Source organism: Dunckerocampus dactyliophorus, chromosome 9, assembly GCF_027744805.1.
Source record: "Dunckerocampus dactyliophorus isolate RoL2022-P2 chromosome 9, RoL_Ddac_1.1, whole genome shotgun sequence".
Classification (NCBI taxonomy): domain Eukaryota; kingdom Metazoa; phylum Chordata; class Actinopteri; order Syngnathiformes; family Syngnathidae; genus Dunckerocampus; species Dunckerocampus dactyliophorus.
This window is the reverse complement of record NC_072827.1, coordinates 13723797-13743078: the sequence shown is the minus strand read 5'-3', so window position 1 is coordinate 13743078 and position 19282 is coordinate 13723797. Positions and strand designations below refer to the sequence as shown.

The 19282-nt window shown below is 39.2% G+C and overlaps 1 protein-coding gene across 13 annotated transcripts in view; it reads right to left on the bottom strand.

Moving 5' to 3' along the window:
* Window positions 1–917: 917 nt before the first annotated feature.
* The window catches only part of LOC129187209 (alsin-like), a 32150-nt gene continuing 13785 nt past the window's right edge, over window positions 918–19282 (bottom strand). For 9 of the 13 annotated variants that reach the window (XM_054786105.1, XM_054786102.1, XM_054786110.1 and 6 more), the window contains exons 20-41: window positions 17643–17774; window positions 16852–16980; window positions 15027–15050; window positions 12588–12658; window positions 11751–11817; window positions 10894–11072; window positions 10089–10154; window positions 9917–10015; window positions 9410–9574; window positions 8122–8233; window positions 7946–8023; window positions 7625–7761; window positions 6564–6719; window positions 6348–6462; window positions 6048–6205; window positions 5827–5925; window positions 4801–4983; window positions 4557–4602; window positions 4412–4473; window positions 3995–4144; window positions 2320–2416; window positions 918–1579 (exon numbers count right to left, since the gene is read on the bottom strand). In XM_054786105.1, coding sequence (XP_054642080.1) covers window positions 1541–1579; window positions 2320–2416; window positions 3995–4144; window positions 4412–4473; window positions 4557–4602; window positions 4801–4983; window positions 5827–5925; window positions 6048–6205; window positions 6348–6462; window positions 6564–6719; window positions 7625–7761; window positions 7946–8023; window positions 8122–8233; window positions 9410–9574; window positions 9917–10015; window positions 10089–10154; window positions 10894–11072; window positions 11751–11817; window positions 12588–12658; window positions 15027–15050; window positions 16852–16980; window positions 17643–17774 — 2364 coding nt within the window. In that variant the 3' untranslated portion in view covers window positions 918–1540. Of the gene's footprint in view, window positions 1580–2319; window positions 2417–3994; window positions 4145–4411; window positions 4474–4556; window positions 4603–4800; window positions 4984–5065; window positions 5469–5826; window positions 5926–6047; window positions 6206–6347; window positions 6463–6563; window positions 6720–7624; window positions 7762–7945; window positions 8024–8121; window positions 8234–9409; window positions 9575–9916; window positions 10016–10088; window positions 10155–10893; window positions 11073–11750; window positions 11818–12587; window positions 12659–15026; window positions 15051–16851; window positions 16981–17642; window positions 17775–19282 lie in introns of those variants that run through there. The other 4 variants (XM_054786111.1, XM_054786115.1, XM_054786109.1 and 1 more) reach the window with 3 other exon arrangements.

Sequence of the window (19282 nt, the reverse complement as noted above, 5' to 3'; positions counted from 1 at the left end):
CCCCATTTACATAACGTGACGTGCATATTAACCAAGCTACAGCGACATTCTTCTTATTGTTATTAACATTGTTACGCCGAAGAAATACTTATGTGGCGTAGTGACACCTCGCCACACCACACCGGCTAGCTTCACCACACACTCACTCATTAGCGCATTCGCTCACAATGCCTCAGGCCACTACCGAAAGGTCACGCTACATATGGAGCTGCTAACACTGCTGCTGTGTTTTTATTTTTGAGTTTGGAAAAGTAAACGCTAGGTGTACCCTTCATTTTTATGTCGCTATGTGAAATCAATGGCGCCCAGGAAGGAAGTTCCGGTAATGCTTAAAATGACCAAAATCCATAAGTTTTACATGTTATTATGAATGTACCTGTTACAAAATGGTCACAGCATGGACATAAAACCTTGTTGAAGGTTTTTTTTAATGGCGAGCTTTGTAGGCGGAATAGGTGTGTTCCATTACGTGTATTAGTTACCTGCCTCTTTTTAACTGCTTATATTTCTCCAGAACACACAGAAAAGACAGACGTGTGTTCATGTCTGACATAAGGATTGTGGATGATGGTCAAAATTCCAAAAAAAAGTATGAATTTTCCTTTAAAAAAAAACATCCCGCAATTTTTTCAAGTTTATGTCATCACGCTTCACTGATGATGTTCGCCAAACGTTTCGATTTCGCGCTTAGTTCAGTGGTGCTTGAACGCACCGTGGTTGAGTGCCGTGAGACGCGGGCCTGACGACCAGGCCGAAGGCTACACCGTTACTCGGATTCCTTGCGTTCATCGGTCGTCATTCATTCGTGGTTCATTGAATGCGTTTCGTAAGTGTGTGAGGCATATTTAGGGCTTAACCCGGGCTTGTGTCACGAGTGAACGATGGCAATTGAAGAGAGAAGGGGAGGGTTCTGGATGTAAATAATTACAGCAGTCACTTTTATTGCAAATGTGGATCTGAAATCAGAGGTCAACATCAAGCTCGAAGGAGGGTTTGGAAGCGGAGCGAGCCGGGAGTCAAAAGCAGACATTGTAAAAATAGAAAAAAACAGACGGAACTTAACCGCAACGAAAAGCGAGGATTTACTGTCTGTTTATCTTGCTGAGCTGCGAAACTCAAATGGTCAGTTTAATTGACATCAACACCTTTGCACTCATCAACTAATTACTAAAACGCCAAACTATACTTTAATTTCATTAATTTAATGTTATTTTATTTTTATTTGCACTATCGTGTTGGCTAATAAACATGCGATTTCCGTTCCCTTGACGTGGCGTTTTCTGGTGGAAAGTGATAACAAAAGAAAGACATTTTGGTGTTGCCCATGTGACCTGACATTAAGTATATACACAGTAAATGTGAGAGTGTGTGGGGTGCGACTAGAGGTACAATAACATTCTTGAGCTGTGCAAAAGTAAGAATGGTGACAGCGTCTAGACAGAAGTGCTCAGAAATACTTGTTAGTATGGGATGAAAGAGGTGACCCTCGTAACTTGTTCCTGGTAGCTACAGGGGGTGGTGTCTATCCTCATCATCACATCTATATGGTGGACTCCAGCTGGATCTGGATGTAGCAGGCCTGTCACACACACGGAAATGTGAACTGTGTCAGATTTCAAATGAAAGACAGCAATATGATAGCGTTAGTTCCAATGTTCTAGTGCTACTGTATTTTTATCAATCCATTCATTATTATCTGACTTATCTGAGGGGTTCTTGATTAAAGGTTAAAGAGGACATTTTCTTCAAGCCCAGATCATAATGTATAGCATTATAATATGAAAATAAGATACATATTATATGGAATAAATAATATAACAATTATGTTGTTGTCAAAAACAAATAAATTCATAAAACATTTATTTTCTCAAAATGGAAAAACGGATATAGCACATACATTATCAAGGAAACAGAAAGGTTTGAGTGTGTTACTGCTCCATTCTCCCGTGATGATTGCATTTGCAAAACTACTGAGTCGTGTCACGTGGGAGGAGTCACATCGCACGATAACGGCCTGCGTATTTCCTGTGTGCACACATTTTTTGCTTAGAAAACTTCTACAAGCTGTTTTGATTGAAATCAGCCTCCTGTAAGTCCTATACAAGTTGCACTGGTCAAAAAGCTCTTATAATAGGTTTGTGTCTGCCGACTAAGGACCTCTCATTTATCTTACTTAGTGTCACCGGGTGGCGGGTGTCACCATGGACACTACTCCAGTCAACTGCATTTCAGTAGTATAGTATTAGATATTTTTGTCTACTTCACAAGTGGCATCAAAAATGATAGGACAAAGTAAAAGGTGTGTGAGCGTGTGCTTACTTTCAGTGTAGTTAACATCAGTCCCAGCTCCCCATGCTGAAGATTGGGATCCATCAAATCTTCTATCAGACTCACTTCAGCTCCCAAATTCCTGATTCTGAGCAACAGAGCAGATAAAAAAACACTGCCATCTCCCAGCCATACAACAGGGTGACCCGAAAAATCCAGAGCCTTGTTCCTTGTTGTTCCTTTTTTACTTTTGGTTTCTGTATGGCTATCGTCTCATCAATGTAACATATTGTAACATTACCCACACCTAGTGACCAGTGTAGATTACTACATATCACAACGTGTCTTTCAGTGTGTTTTCTCAATGCCTTATTCCATATTCCAAGTCATTTTTATGCTTAATTTAGACCAAAAATATGTAACAAATGCTTAAATATGCATATTTTCTGACTAATAATTGGCCGTATTCAACCACAAAACAGCCTGATTCATGAATGAATATATTTGTGAAAAACTGTGATCAAGTGAAGCCGCGAAATTCGAAGCACCAGCGGTGAGGGATTAGGGTTTCCTTTTTTTTGTTTAGAAATGACAGGACTGTATTTGTTGAAATGCCTCTCTGTTGCCCCCTGCAGAGCAGAGGAAGTACTGCGCGAACAAGCACTTTTCTAGTAAAACTGAATAGTTTACGTCAGGGGTTCCCAATCTCTTCACAGTCAATGTCTTTCAGACATTTACCTTGAAGCCATGTACCCCCGACTCCTGCACACTTAAAAAACATATATTGAACGTGAATAAATGGTTAATTAATTTGATAGTAAGTAATTCTGGTTTCAAAAATGTGCATTTTGGATGGTCAAATTTTAATAAAAGTTTTAGATGAGCACTGATAAATAGATCAGTATTTGTCCTACATATCTTTTATTTCAGCCAAATGTCGGGATCCCTCTGTTTGAATGGGTTGAATTTGATCTTCACTTTTGTCCACTTGCAATCACTACGATTTAAGTCTGCTAATTAATTTGATAGCAAATTGAAAGGAGAAGTTTAACAAACATGATGAAGTAGTATCCAAAGTTCAAAAATACATACAACCAGCAATAAAGCCTCATTTTCGGGTGAATCCCCACTCTCTTATCCCGAGACGCACATACATTGACGGGTTTTCACAGTGCAGGGATTGGAACACCAATATAAATTAAATCTTCAACATTAAACACACTTAATGCACAACATAATAGTCAAACCTACTTACTGATTCAAGTCATGTAGCGCAATTAAGAACTTCATGCTCTGTCTCCTTTGTTCCTTCTGACTGTGTGCTCTGCGCTGTGAGGCGTTCAGGCGCACTCATAATTGTGAGTGTTGGGTGCCAATCGTTTTTCATTCACGTACCCCACTTTAGGAACCTAGGATTTACACGATTTGTGTGATGTTTGGCGAGGGCAAATGAGTAGCTTTGGCGGGCCGTATGTGGCCCATGGGCTGCCTATTGAAGACCCCTGCCATTAAGTCTGGACACAAAAATGCGTATTTTCAGGAAATGAAATTTTTACCAACATTTTTACTCAATTGGAATATTAATGATAACATCTTTGATATGATTTCCAACATTTGTGATGCAAAGGTTGATGCGCTTTGCAAGAGTCACGTGAACTTGATGGAGTTACTCCACCCAGACTTTGTGTATTTGTGTGTGTGTGTGTGTGTGTGTGTGTGTGTGTACCTCGCCCTGAGCACGATGTAGAGGAATAGAGGGAGCAGGTCATCCATACACCACAGGAAGTCACTATCCTGCATTGGTTTTATTTCCTGTGTCAACTCCTCAAATGTCCTCTGGATGACCACGAGTTTGTCTGCTGGAGTGAAGGTTGTGCTGTGAATGTGACATAAAGGGGACATTAACTAAGTTAGTGTGAAGTCGTTTTCATCATTCCACAGCTACACGATGCTAAAACACACATCTGTGTCACAGGCAGCTTCCACACATCCATTTTCGAGACCACCTGGCTTCTAAAGTGGTGATGTGCCACCGACAGTGGTGCCTTAGTGTGCCATGAGATTTTTCTTATGTAAAATATCCACCAGCTCAATAAAAGGTAAAATAGGAAAGATATTTTCCCCTCAGGTAAATCAAATCTACCTTATTTGTTGGAGTGTCTCGACAGCGCAAACAAAGCTGACATCTCTACTGCTGGATACAATCTGCCAGGAAAAAGAGTGCACAAAAGAAAAGTTAACACTGGATATCACAGGTGATTATAATCAGGACACGAGAAATAACTGACCTGTTGTTGCTCTCCAAGAACTGACATGCACTTTGGCCAAAACTTTCTAAAAGTTATTGAGGAAAAACACATACATTCATTACATCGCTCTGTACACCTGCACATGCTCATGATGAGATCCAACACAAAAGCGATATCACATTTTTTGCTTTCAGGAAGATGATAACGCTGATGCGTTTGTATTGTATCACGTCTATTACGTTGACTATAGGTATGTGTGTGTGTGTGTGCGCAGAACACTCACTCCTGTACACCCAGGAAGCTGAGCAGGGACTGATCGGGCTGCTTGTTGAGTCGCAGGATGCGCTCCCAGTACTGCACCTCCTGCTGTTCATCGTGCAGGCAGTACAACATGAACAGTGGTGGATAGAGTTGTGGGAGGAGCAGTGGGAGGAGCAGAGAGGAGCAGCTCACGACTGTGACAAAACTGATCGAGGGAGGAGGAGGAATCAGTTATTGGGTAAAACAGTATGTAGGGTATTAAAACATTTTGCGACCTTAAAGACACATATTAGAAATTAACAAGCTATTTGTTTCAGCGACACTGGATGAAGATGCAAACCTATAAATAAATCCACTTACATAATTACTACTTTTAGTGTAAGCCCATATTTGTCACTCACACTGTACACAGAACACATGAAGGATGTCTAAAATACAGTAATAAAAATAAGAAGAACTTCATGAAACAGTAATAACAGAGAACAACTCTTTATTTTTATCCCTTCTTAAAATGTTGTCCTGACAGATCTCCTTGTAACAGCGCACAGAATCCATGACCCCTCTACATTAAATAATCTTTATTTTGGTATCCTGAAAGTCGAGTGCTTGGGACCAAAAGAGTATCTCCTCTTGCTGAACTCTTTATGATATTCATTTTCACTCCCATGGCGATGGCTTTCCTTTTCTTTGCTGCATGGGAGACATAATGAAGTGTAGAAAGTTAACTAACAAACGATGTTGTTCTTCGTCAGTGTGGCTGAGCAGGCACACACTGTATTTTTGCGCTGAGCACCGCAGGTGTTCTTCCGCCGGCGTGCGCTATAAGTACGTCTCGATCAAGTCTGGCGCTTACGGACCAAATGACATTTTTTTTCCATGCGTATGCGGAAATGTCGAAACAGAAAACGCCGTAAACCAAGGACCACCTGTAATCGTATTCCTAAACGACTTTTTTTTAAGCCTAGAATTTACACATTGTGGCGTCAAATATTGCTTGAATCTGTCATTGTGAAGTCACACCGTCACCTTGTGCAGGCTTAAAACCCACCTTACTTCTTCTGAATTGGAGCTGTATCTGATTTTAGGAGGAGAAACTGGAGTTTCTGGCAGGATGTCGCCATCTTCTGGTAACCCAGGAAACAGGAACCTAAAATGATTGTTTTTTTTTTTACTTGGAACTGTGGTTTCCAAAAGAGCCTTAATGGTGTTCACTACTCCATGGACATGTTTGTAAAAAATAATAAGAGTAAAACAAGATGGTACAGCTACCTGACAATGGAGTAGAAGTGTTTGAGGTAGGCCTGCACCTCATTTACAGCCTCTCTCAGCAGCCTGCGGTTCGATCCCACACCCACGTAAGTCATCCTGTAGACGGTCACCAAAGTCTCTACCAGCCAGCCCAGAGGGTGGATCGGGGCTTCGCATGCCTTAAATGTACACAAAATATATACAGTACATATATATATATATATATATATACTATATAATATAAAATAAGACATAAAAATATCATACACACACACGGTACCACAACTCATACACACAAAGAGCATGAACACAGTCAAATACCTTCGTGAGGTATCTTTGTATTCTGTCGTAGTTTTTGATGGTGACTGCTTCTCCATGCTGAGGAATACACTCCAAACTCTCCAATACTCTGCGTTGAGACCTGCTGAGGTGTGGGCTACACACACATGCACGCACGCACACACAATTGTCAAAACAAGTGTGATATTTAAAACTATTTTGTACAAATAAGGCCTCATGCATGTATTGTGTATCAACCTGTGTTGACGTCCACTTGATATGGAAACTGCTATGTTTTCCCAGGCTGTTGTCCTGTCTCCTCTACCAGCGACGTCACAGCCCAGTCTCCTCCAACACTCGTCAAAGACGCATACCCACCTCTCACCTGCAGCCACCAGATACTGACCCAACCTGCTGCACATCAACATAAGTGTATTCTCTTTTTAACTGCACAAATCGCAAAAGTTGACATTGATTGAACAGTCCAAAACACATTACTGCCACCGAGTGGACTGACGAGAGCATTCTCCTTTTAGATCTTCCTGAGCAGCTTCACTACAAGACATGAAAGTAGCTACACTGGTCTGTCCTGATATTTGAATACACATTAAATTAGTTTGAAATACATCACTGCAGGTCCTACTTACACAGTTGATGTTTACACAAGCAGTTGATGTTTGCTAAATATAAGGCAGAAGACTCTTGATGATTATACTTATTGTTCTGTCATGCTTGTTTTTATTTTTTATTATTTATTTATTATTACACTGATTATTATATGAAAAATATGACATGGAATGCAGGAAGTGAATAATATGTACTGTACAAGATGCGGAATGGATGGGGGGTAGGATTAAATAAACTTTGCTTCTTCCTACTCCTTTTAGACATGTGGAACTGTGAATGGATGATTCATGAGATGTATTCCATTGTAACCTTCATGCATGTTCAAATAAAGTTAACCAAACCAAACCAAACAGTAACCGTTAAAATTGAATTAGCATTTTACAGGCAGTAAAGTAAGCTTTCAAATGGGCTGCTTTACAGAGAGAATGAATACATTATAAGTGAGACTAACTCCCTGAGGCGATATTAGCATGTTTCCATTTATGTAGAACATGCTACAGAAACGCATGCTGAATCAGTACCTTGTGGACAGGCACAAAGATGGAAATGTCAACGTGAGGAGGCGGTGAACAAACAAGTACCCTGAGTAGGAGAATTAATACAAAAAGTTTGTATTTGAATGTAAACCAGCTATCTTTCAGTCTTCAGGCCTTGTCCATACAGACGTTACAAAAGCCTGACAAAACACTCACAATAGGTTTTCTCTGTCTTTGTTTTCAGGCTCATCAGGGGCTAGTTTGGTGTAAGTTCCAGTCACCTTCAGGCCTGCATTCCACTCGCCACTGAAATGGCCTTCTAAAGAGTCACCGTTGGCGAGGGATAAAACACCCTGAAAGAAAGAAGAGGATGAGCATTGCATGAATACTTCATTACATGCAGGGATGAAATGCTTTACGTTTGTTGGAATTTATCTAATACGATTATAACTCAAGCACCAGCCGATGCAGTGCAAGCATCAGGCGCCAGTAAAGCTGTCGTTGCAGATGGATCTCAAAGAGAAACACATATTCTACCTTCCCATTGACACTCCAGTTTTCAGAAAACTCCCCACGGAAGGCTGTGTCATCATCTGATACGAGCAGACCTGGACCCTGAGAGAACATCCACATTGCATCACATTTAATCAAGTCACACAAATTTTACAACGTGACGGTCTACGTGTGTCAAAAACAATGAAGTGGACGCTTACGCTCATCTTGTTTTCCTTGAAGTTTCCTTCGTAGTACACACCATACTGAGTCACCACCACGGCGTTCCCGTGCCTCTCATCATCCAGCCACATTCCCATGTACTTCTCACCCCTAGGAGAATGAAGGAAGGCAAACGGACGAGCAAGTGACATCAATATAACTACAACTTAAAAGACACAACTAATAAAATCTGTGTGTGGGGACATTTTATTTAATTTAAAATGTGTATGTTAAAGATAGTTAAACATGTCCGAATGTATCAATAAGCACACATACAACACACTCAAAGATCCATACAGTATGTGCATTCATCTACGTTTTATACTAGATTGTAATTACCTCCTAACTTGTCTTAAAAATCCTCCCATCTTCCCATCGACAACTATGGAATTATACTACTGTATAAGTCACTCTTTTTTTCATAGTTGGGCGGGTCCTGCGACTTATAGTCAGGTGCGACTTACAATATATATAAAAATATATACATTACATAATTTAACATGTGCTGCCTCTAAATTCAAGTGGAGCGGTGGTTGTTGTTTTGGCGACACCTAGTGGCCACAATAATTCATTGAGTTGAGCTTGTGACGCAGTTTGGCACATAAATTGAATTGAAGCTTTTTGTTAAGGAATACTTTGTAATACGTTTCTGCTTTGGAGACTACAGTATGTGCCTGTAAGTAATGTGCAACTATAATTACGGTATATGATACCTGTGTGGATTGAGAAATGTATTTTAGACAGTATTTTTGTTTAATTATGACACTAATTATGTCTGGAGATTGTACCAGCTGCATCAGCCGCTGAGTAACTAAATACACACATATAATTTGTATTTACTTATTTCTATTCATTTGTGAATACAAAAATGAAGTTTTATTGTTAAAATGTGGCTGTTTGATACGGTTCCACCTATCGGGAAGCGTCCAGACGGCATGTCACGTACTAAAAGTGTTTTGACAACAATCTGACATTCAATAAATATGGAAGTTTTTATTGTATCAATATACTTAAAAAATTACATATTTCAGCTTCCGTAGCTTTAGTTTGTGTCATTGTTGGTGTTAACATTGCCCCCTCCCTCTGGCTTCGTCGTCTTATGAATTTAATATTGTTAGAAGCGGCGCCATGACACTAAAAAACAAGCTTGCTCTGAGGATAGCTCAATCACAAAAGACCGATAAATGCGGCGTATGTGTTTTTTTCCTCTTCATGACGCATTTTTTTTAATGATACGACTTATAGTCCGGAAAATAGGGTGCATACACAGGAACTTGCACATCATACCTGGTGATGTCATCATAAACGCCATATCCAGTCTTCTTGTCATAGACCCACTGACCAATGAAAACGCCTGAAGAAGTCTTGTCCATCTTCCCGGAGCTCAACATCCCGTAGCCATGGCGCTGGCCATCACTGAAGCAGCCCTCATACACCTCACCTGTGGCATACCTGGGGAGTAGCATGGCCAATATCAATTTAAAAGCACTTAAATAGCAACCACCAGTACATCGTAGCAGTTCACTGTGTTTAATAAGACAATGAGTCATAACAGAGACATTCTATGTTCTAAGAGCTGCCATTGACTGCTGACAATGACTTTACATTCATTTAGCTTACTGCTTAACATAATCAAAAGTTATAGCAAGCCAATTCACAATTACGTACTCCCTGAATTGTTATGCTAATCCTTTATTTGTTTAACTTCGTGCTTTGCTGCCATGGCATTTTGACATGCTCCACCTGGAGTGTATATACTGTCACGGTATCTTGTTTTGACAGCGGCGTATTGACCTGTAGATGCCAAAGCCATGGATCTTGCCGTCCCGCCAGTGTCCCTGGTAGCAGCCTGCTTTACTCAGCAGCTTGTTGGGAATTATACACTCCCCATAGCTGTAAGCAGAAATGGCAGTTACCAAAAATCCAACAGGCTATATCATACTATAACACAAAAAAATGTACAGACCCATCCTCCAATCCATTTTTAAAGTTCCCGGTGTAGGTTCGTCCAGCCGGCCAGCTCATAGTTCCTCTGCAAATGCACATAAAATATTTTTTTAATCAACTGACTAAGTAGCTGACCAAGTAGCTAAAATAAAATAAATGAATAAACAAACGCTATACAAAATACGGATATACAATTCTATATAAAACTATGTACAAAAATGACAAGACCTATTTGCTAGCATTTGTAGTGATATTAACTGGGCATTGCTTTGCATTCAGAGTTAATGGTAATTGGAAGGTTTAATTATATTGAAGGTGAATTTTCCTGAGTTTTTTGGCACCCCTTGGAGGCCACGCCACCCTTAGCATGCCCCTATATTGCCGAATGAGCCAGCCTGTTCTGATGAGACCCTAACATGGACTTTGTTTCTGGAACAATGTCAAGTTTGTAGCTGAGAGAGGAAGCGGCAGTAAGATTATAACATCGTGTTGAAGACATGAACATAAACAGTTTAGGCTATATGCTGACCTCCAGTGTTTGTATAACCTCTGAGAGGGTTTGGACGCGTCATGAAGAGTTAATACGATACTGCACAGAACAACCATACTATGATCTGCAGGCGACTAAGCAGCTTCACCTAAGAATTTGGAGGTCAAATGCCTGGCTGAAGGACATATTTGAGTAGGGGGTAGCTGCTTTGTCACCACATCCAACCATTTTTGTATCCAGTCAGAGACTGAGCTGCGTACCAGAGTGTTTTGCTACAATACAGTAAATACAATAATAAACTTTACACACACGCAAACAAATAAAGCTATCTGACCGGCCGTGAACACGTCCAGCATGCCAACTGCCAGTATACTGGGCGTCTTTGAATCTTCCTTCTCCTGTGAATGTGTACGACGCCGTGCGGGACATTGTTGTTATTCCTGGCGATGCCCCCTGACCTCCACCAGCCAGCACCCCATCCACCTCTTGATTGAGAAAATGAAGCCACTTGTTCTACACAGAGAGTGCAAAAACAACCAAAAAAACACTTGTTGAGTGACATAAAGCCATATGGGACAAAGGAGTTATGTGACACTTTTATTTTTAACCCTTCTGTGTGGACTGAATGAGCCTTTTTAGGATGCCCCTTTACACTCAGTCTGAACATTTACTCATCGGTTCAGGATAATAGTAGTATTTATAGTGATAGTAATTTATATAACACAACATAATATGTATAGGACTGAAAAGGATTTGTACAGTAAATAGATTTCACATATCCTCCTGACATCGATGCTGTGATTGTGGTTTATAGCTATTACCTAATCTTTTTAGAATCAGGTAGCTCATATTTGGTGTGTATGGTAGTATATGTTCTGATTTACTTTAGTACGTAAAGAACCAGCCTCGACCATCATTGAAGTCTGAATCAACTGTCTTCTAGAGACACTCATGGCTATATCAATACCTTCAGGAAAGTAGTCATTTTCATATCATAAATAATATATAAATAATAAACAAAAATCATTCTACATGTGCCCTGCGATTAACTGGCCACCAGTCAAGGGTGTACCCCGCATCCCGCCCAAAGTCAGCTGGGATGGGAGTCAGCATACCACCCGCGATCCTGGATGCAGGTGGTATGGATGGCATGGATGGATTGATGGCATTCTATATAAAATGTCACAATACCTTCTCTTGCGGCGTTGAGGCCACCAGAGTGAAGGTCTCTTCTGGACACGTGATTTGAATGGCATGGCTGGAAACACATCAACAAATTCAGTCGTATACATGTAATATAAAAAAGTATGAAAGGGCGTGGGGGAAACTGTGCTAAAAATATATATATATATATATATATATAAAATACATAATTAATTAATTAAAGCAAAATATTTTGCTCTATTTTTTACATTCAATTATTATTATTATTTTTATTTTTATTAGAACGAGCAAGCGAACGATGGTAATTAAAGAGAGAAAGGGAGCATTATTTCAGATGGAACTAATCCATGTGTTACAACAGTCATTTTTATTACAAATGTTAATCCAAAATCAAAGGAAAAGGCCTTTGCGGAAGTGGTATGTCCACCCTATAAACGAGTCATGTGTTGTACAGACAGGAAATTATGCCGAAAGACCGATCACAGCCTCAACAGTTCGGATTGCCACAGCTTGAGGATTTTTTGGAAGGCGCAGAGACAGAACTCAAAACTGAAACCAGTGAAATGTGTACCTGGAGAGCAGGGAAGCATACATGTGTATTCAAGGGTCGAAATGTGCGTCTTATAAAAATAATATGCATATACCTGTATGTCGGCAGGTCTGCATGTGCCCGTTTCTTGCATCTACTTCGTCTACTGTATAGTTACAATAAGTGCATAGAAGAAACCCTATGACACACTGTTTTAATTAAACAGTCAATAAGTATTATTTCATAACACTTATCTACCCTCAGTGTTTGGAATGCCAATGAAATTTGATTAAAGAAAACATACACAGTAGCGGTAGTTACAAATATAAACTTACCATCCACTGTTGTTGTCAGGAAGTGGTTTTACCCACAAACAGTTCAGTGGGTAAACATGATGAGTGGAGAACTGTAATGAGAGAGAGGAATATATGTATATATTTTTTTAATGTTTCATAATTTATTGACACATTTTTCTTCCTCGTGTTTTTTCTTTTCAATGATTTATCAGCATTGCAAATGTAAAATTTAACTGTCACTAATTCCACAAGGTTTAACACCCCCATCATTTTATTTTGTGCAGATAGTTGGGGTACTTAGGCAATAAAATGCTGGACATGTAAGAAACACTGGTCTTGATAACCTCTACAGCCTCGGTTCCCAGAGTGGGGTACGCGTACCCCTGGGGGTATGCCAATTGTCATAGGGGTACGTGAATACAAATTAAAAACAATTAGCGCTTATCCCTCACAATTATGAGTGCGCCTGAAAGCCTCTCAGAGTGGACAGCAGAAAGAAGGAAGGAGACAGAGCATGAAGTTCTGCATTGCTCTGTGTGCATTATACTGTATGAACAAATACTGTATGTAAGTTTGATGATTACGTTGTGCATTAAGAGTGTTTCATCTGTGAAAACCTGTCAATGTATGTGCGTGTCTGGATGAGAGAGCGTGAGGCAAAAATGAGGCTTTATCGCTGCTTATGTACTTTGGATACAGCTTTATCATAAATAAAATCATAAATATAAGACATTCGTTTGTCTTACAACAAATCTATATGCAGACTTATATCGTAGTGATCGTGAGTGGACAAAAGACGCTCAAGTTCAACCCATTCAAACGGAAGGATTCCAACATCTGGCTGAATTAAAAGATATATGGGACGTTTTCTTATCTATCAGTGCTCAAGTAAAACTTTTGTCAAAATTTGACCATACAAAATACAAATTTTTGACCTACAATTACTTCCTATGAAATTAATTAAGAAATTAACCATGTTCAATATTTAAAGTTAATGAAGTTAAAAAAAAGGTTGATTTTTTTTAAGTGCGCAGGACTGGGGCGTATGTGGCTTCCAGTCAAATGTATGAAAGGGTACCTGACTGAAAAGTTTGGGAACTATTGCTCTACAGTACATTGTAACACCTATCACCAAATAGAGACAACACAAAATGTAAAAGTACAGCATATCAAAATCAAAAGAGAGAGGGGAAAATAGAGCTAGTGATGTCGTATGCCAGCCACAATGCAGCAGTGTGTTAAAGGGATAGTTTGGATTTTTCGACATGAAGTTGTATGACATCCCCATCAGCAGTGGACTATACCAACAGTGACTTACCCCCCCCCATTTGGTCCCGCAAGTCCAGTTGTGGTTGGATTTCCATGACGAGGAACGCGGTTCTGCTTTTTTGCTGAGGCCATTAAAGTAAAGAGTTTGGCTTCTCAAAACAATATGCGTTCAAAAGAGTAATACATTCGCATCATAAAAATGCCTCCTCAAAAACAAAAATCACACCTCACAAATAGCTCGGCATTATATTTGTCTCCCGCCATGTCCCTGCGCACTGTCGCTTCTCCATTCGTGTATATGTGATGAAGACGCTGGTATCTTCTTCCGCTGTGGAACACGTGTAAATAAGATGGCCGCGGCGCTCTACATACAGACGAATGGAGAGGCGACAGGGCGCAGGGACACGGCAGCAGACAAATATAATGCAGAGCGCTTTGTGAGGTCTGATTTTTTTTTTATGATGCAAATCTATTACTCTTTTAAAAGCATACTGTTTTGAGAAGCCAAACTCTTTACTTAAATGACCCAGCAATTAAGCAGAACTACGTTCCTCGTCACGTAAATCCGACCAGAACTAAATAGTCCCGGGACCAAACCGGGGGTAACTCTCTGTTGATATAGTCCACTGCTGATGGGGATGTCATACAACTTCATGTCAAAAAATTCAAACTATCCCTTAAAGAGCTTCACAGGCTTTGTGATACTGTAGCCACCTGCAACACACCTTGACCCACATCCCCAGCACACCAGCATGTGTGGCAAGTTAGCTACCAGGTCCGTGCATAAAATAGATCTTAACGTAGGATGCGTGCAATGTTAAATCTGCAACCAGACCATATTCTGAAATCTAAGTGTGCACAGTTCTAAACCACTGCAAATTACAACTACACTACTCCAACTACAACTAATTAATAACTGAGCATATTGGTTTTGTGGTGGATCTCAGATTGTGCAGGTGTAGCAAATGTTTTGGCTGGTCAGTGTAAAGAGGATGGTTAGACTGTGCAGCAGTGTTAAGCAGCGCTCCAGCCTGCACTGGCTCAAACACAAAAATGTAGTGGTTTTAGGTCAACGGCCCATTTAACATAACATGCAGTCCTGTTTTAAGATGAGGGAATCATCCTCCCATGTGAGCGTGAACATCGACAAGCCCACCCATGCTGCTGCTGCTGCATACGACTTGGCTAACTTGCGTCACGTGTACTTACAAGGTTCTGAGAGGGAATGGCGCCCTGAGTGAATGAAAGACAATGACATGGATACAATGCATTATGGTTGAACAGAAATGTGTGACTGAGAAGATGTTTAATTCAATAATACCACCGTGAGTCCAAGGTGCATCGTTCACCAAGAGTCATAATATTTTCTTAATTAATAAAGTATGTAACTGACCAAGTTCAAGAAATCTGACACAGATGGTCCTCGGGTTACGTTCCATTCCTAAACTGTGACCTAAGTCTAGCTTTGGTGTAAACTGGATCTTATGCCCAAATTATCCCAAAATTAACTCACACACACCCAAAATGAAATACAAGAATCAAAAAAAAAAAATTCCAACGCACTAGCAACCTTTCCATCTCAATAAGACCACTACACTGCTTACTTATTACTGTCACTTTCGTAGGATCAGCAACCTGGCTGTTGTGTGTACTCTAATATTAGAGTCTCGTGATTTGCGACCGTCTGTCACTGTAACTTGTGTCATGTGTGGCTGCATGCATAGCGGTTCCTTTATTGGACCGAGTACGTAGCCACGAGACAACATAATACAAAACACCGTACTCCGATGACCACCTGTAGTCTCTAGTCCAGGGCTTTCCAAAGTGCAGCCCAGGGTCCATTTGCGGCCCAGTATTTATGGCATGCCACACACTCCAAACAGCAAAAAAAGAAAAATCAGCAGTAGACTTCAAAAATATATAGAGAAAAAAGTTTTAATCCAACAAGAAAAAGTTGTAATACTATGAGGAAAAATAACATAATTTTAGTAGTATAAAGTGGCAATATTACAGAAAGACATTTTATTTTTAAAGTAGTATTATGAAAAACGAAAAACACAGTGAATAAACTTGTAATTTTCGGAAAATTAAGTCGTGGAAAGAGTTATAATATTACCAGAATAAAGTCAATATTATGGGAATAAACTCACAGTTATGAGAAGAAAATTTAAAGAACAAAGTTGAAATAGCTGGAAAATGAAAAAAAAAAAAAAGAACAGAAATGAAAGAAGAATTTTACGAGAATAAAGTCAAGCTATTAACTATAGAAAAAAGTCATATTCTAATAAGAAAAAAGTCACAGTTTTATGACAATAACACTGTAAAAAATAATGTCATTTAAGTACCATAGATTTGAAAAATAAAATATATATATATTTTTTAAGTTGTAAAATGAGAAACAAACTAAACAAAATTTAAAAAAAAACAAAAACTGTCATTTTTGGAAAATTAGGTTGGTAAAGTAAAAATACTAGAGAAATAAAGTCATAATTCTACGAGAAGAAAATTCACAAAGATTATTTGAGAAGAAAGTTGAAATAGTTGGAAAATTTAAAAAAAATATGGAAAAAAAGAGCAAAGATTGACGTACATACTAATAATAGGCTTTTTCACCTACACTATATCACAAAGCTGAGATGCATTTTTTTCTTGAAATGTATATTACTTCTTAGCATATTACAAAACAGCAAAGTGGCCCACGCAACCTTTCATTCTTTAGTATGTGGCCCTTGGGAGAAGAAGTTAGGACACCCCCCTAGTCAATGAAAATGTGTTGAAGTTGTTCCAATTAGTATATTTAAACTGTATTAGTATTAGTTATAAACACAATAGGATGAACTTTTGACTACATTTCCTTGATTGACTATGTGGAAAATGATCAATTAATCAATAACGAACGAACATCCTTTGAACAATAATAAGTGAATGAGACCCGTCTTTGCCCAAATGTAACGAAGCCAATTCCTATAGTTTACTTCAGCATAGCTTCTCGTCTGCCACAGACTTGTAATGTAGTGCAAGTGCATGTGCATACCTGTATGTGAACCAGTGCATCATTGAACAGTATGAACCAGTGGTTGGAGAAGCGCCCAGCACCCTGCAGGTTCAGGGTTCTATTGCTGCTTTCACATAAAACTCGACGCTGCGGGAGACGCAGACCCTCCTGAAAGACACACAATCAGTCGTGTGTGTGTGTGTGTGTGTGTGTGCTTGTAGCTTCTGCTAATAAAAAAAACATTGCCACAGTTTGATTTCAGTATTATCTCACATTCTCTCCCTCACTGTTCCTTTTTATAGCTCACCAGCAAGTGTGCTTGTTCAATTTGTTAATGCTAATGATATTAAAAAGTCAATAAGGTGTCACTCCAGGCATGTGACGTCATGTTTACTAAAACTGGTTGACACATGTTGACAGTAACACCCCTTTTGGACACTGTCAGTCTAAACAAGGTTTTCACTTTTGCAGAGAAGCAGAAGACAGGCAATTTCAACTTATCATATTATTTCACACCACTAACAATAGCAGTTGTCCTCCCAGTTTTTAGATGCTTTACTGACGTCTCACAAAATGTGATGTATAGTTTCCATATGAGCCCTGAAATATGGTACCAGTGATATATGCTGCCATTTGGCACAACACCAAATACACTCACTTTTTAAAGGACTATACTGTCTTGGAAATTCAACCATTATATCGTTCCAATGCTTCTCCAAATATCTCAGTATGAGTCAGCATGGCCCGACACCACTGCAAACTACACCTACAATAATCAACCAAAGTGCTTTACAATTTTATAAAATACATACAAAGGATATAAAACCCACTGTGTTTTTTCCTGAGTGACTCTTCCAGAAGATGAAAGTGGCTTCAGCCTCCTTCTTCCTTCTCAGCAGTGATGTAGAGAGGCTTTCATACTGCATACAGCTCAGATGGAGGGACTGATACTCTCTTGTAAGCTTGGAGAGGACAAAAAGAGAGACATACTTTCATTTACATTTGGTAGGAGCGTACCCGTCAGAATATGAACTGTATAAAATGTGACGATGATTCAAATTATCATATACAGTATCTTATCTTATTTTTCCATCAACAGCTGAGAGTTCAGCAGCTGCTCGCTACTTGTTGATGTCCCAGCAGAAGCTGTAGTAATTCTAAATTTGATCAATTTTACTTAAGGATTTGTCAGATCGACCAACCCAACCCAGATGTTCGAGTTTGTCTGCACCCTTAATCAACAAGCGCTTCTATTGATGCTCATTGCATTTGGCTAAGTGCCAGCTTTCAAGCACCGGCGATCATCTGCTTCATAACACACCTCATTCATAGAAGAGATCCGTGTTAACAATTTAGTGACGTGGTCGAGATATTTACCAAGTAAGGGTGTGCATGTAAGTGTTTCTTGTGTCATGCATTTATTTAGTAATTACATACAAGCGATCAACAAAGGCGACATGTCCGCCGAGCATGCGAGCGGGAGTGAGCTTCACCTCCGTAAGGCCTTGCAATGCATGTCTGAAAGCTGCAAAAACCCCTCCACAACCTTGACCAACAGCACCAAGACGGCAGAGCTGGGACACACTCGCCTTTCTGGCAAAACACGCATAGGTGATCCAAAGTGTGGTGCAGGGGCCACCTATGGAACGTGGCTCATTGCAGAAATAAAATAATAAAAAAAAAAAAAAAAAATGGAAAAATAGAGCAAAAACGCATAATGCAATTAGGAAACGCCAAAATTTTGATACTAACATCTAATAAAAACACAGATTTTTTAACTATAACTATCAAAGGACAGTTGGACAGCCCTGCCATAAATAGACAAAGGCAAGCAGATAAGAGAAAAACAGTGAGCTGTATTATTATTATTATTATTATTATTATATTACATTATATTATTATTATTATTATTATTATTATTATTATTATTATTATTATTATTATTATTATCATAAAAGTAGTTTATTTGACTCCAAAATGTTGACAATAATATCTTTGAGCATCAAATTGCGGGACAATAAACATTTAAAAACGCACCTGCATTGTTTTGTGACTCAGTTAAATAAAAAGGTTTGTCCAGTAATATTTTTTCATTGTACTTTTCTTAAAATTAATGTTCGAATCTCGTCTCTGTGAATGTGAAATACTCATCATTTGTACCGTATTTAGTATAGTCGTTTCAAAGTTTACCGGTGTTTTATGTTTTTAGTTAGAGATAGGTCATTTTGATTTGTAGCTTGCATGCTGAAAAAGTGTGTGCACACCGATACACATGTACAATGTACATAAATACTCATATTTATAAATATACTAAATATACATATTCTCTATGTTTATACTGTAGTAGGAGGTATATCTTTGGGACATGGTCATTTTAAAAGCAGCTCACAGGCTGAAAAAGTGTGGGCACCCCTGCCTTAGACCATACAGTATTATATCGTGTAGCTCATTGACAATGCAGTGGATCCCC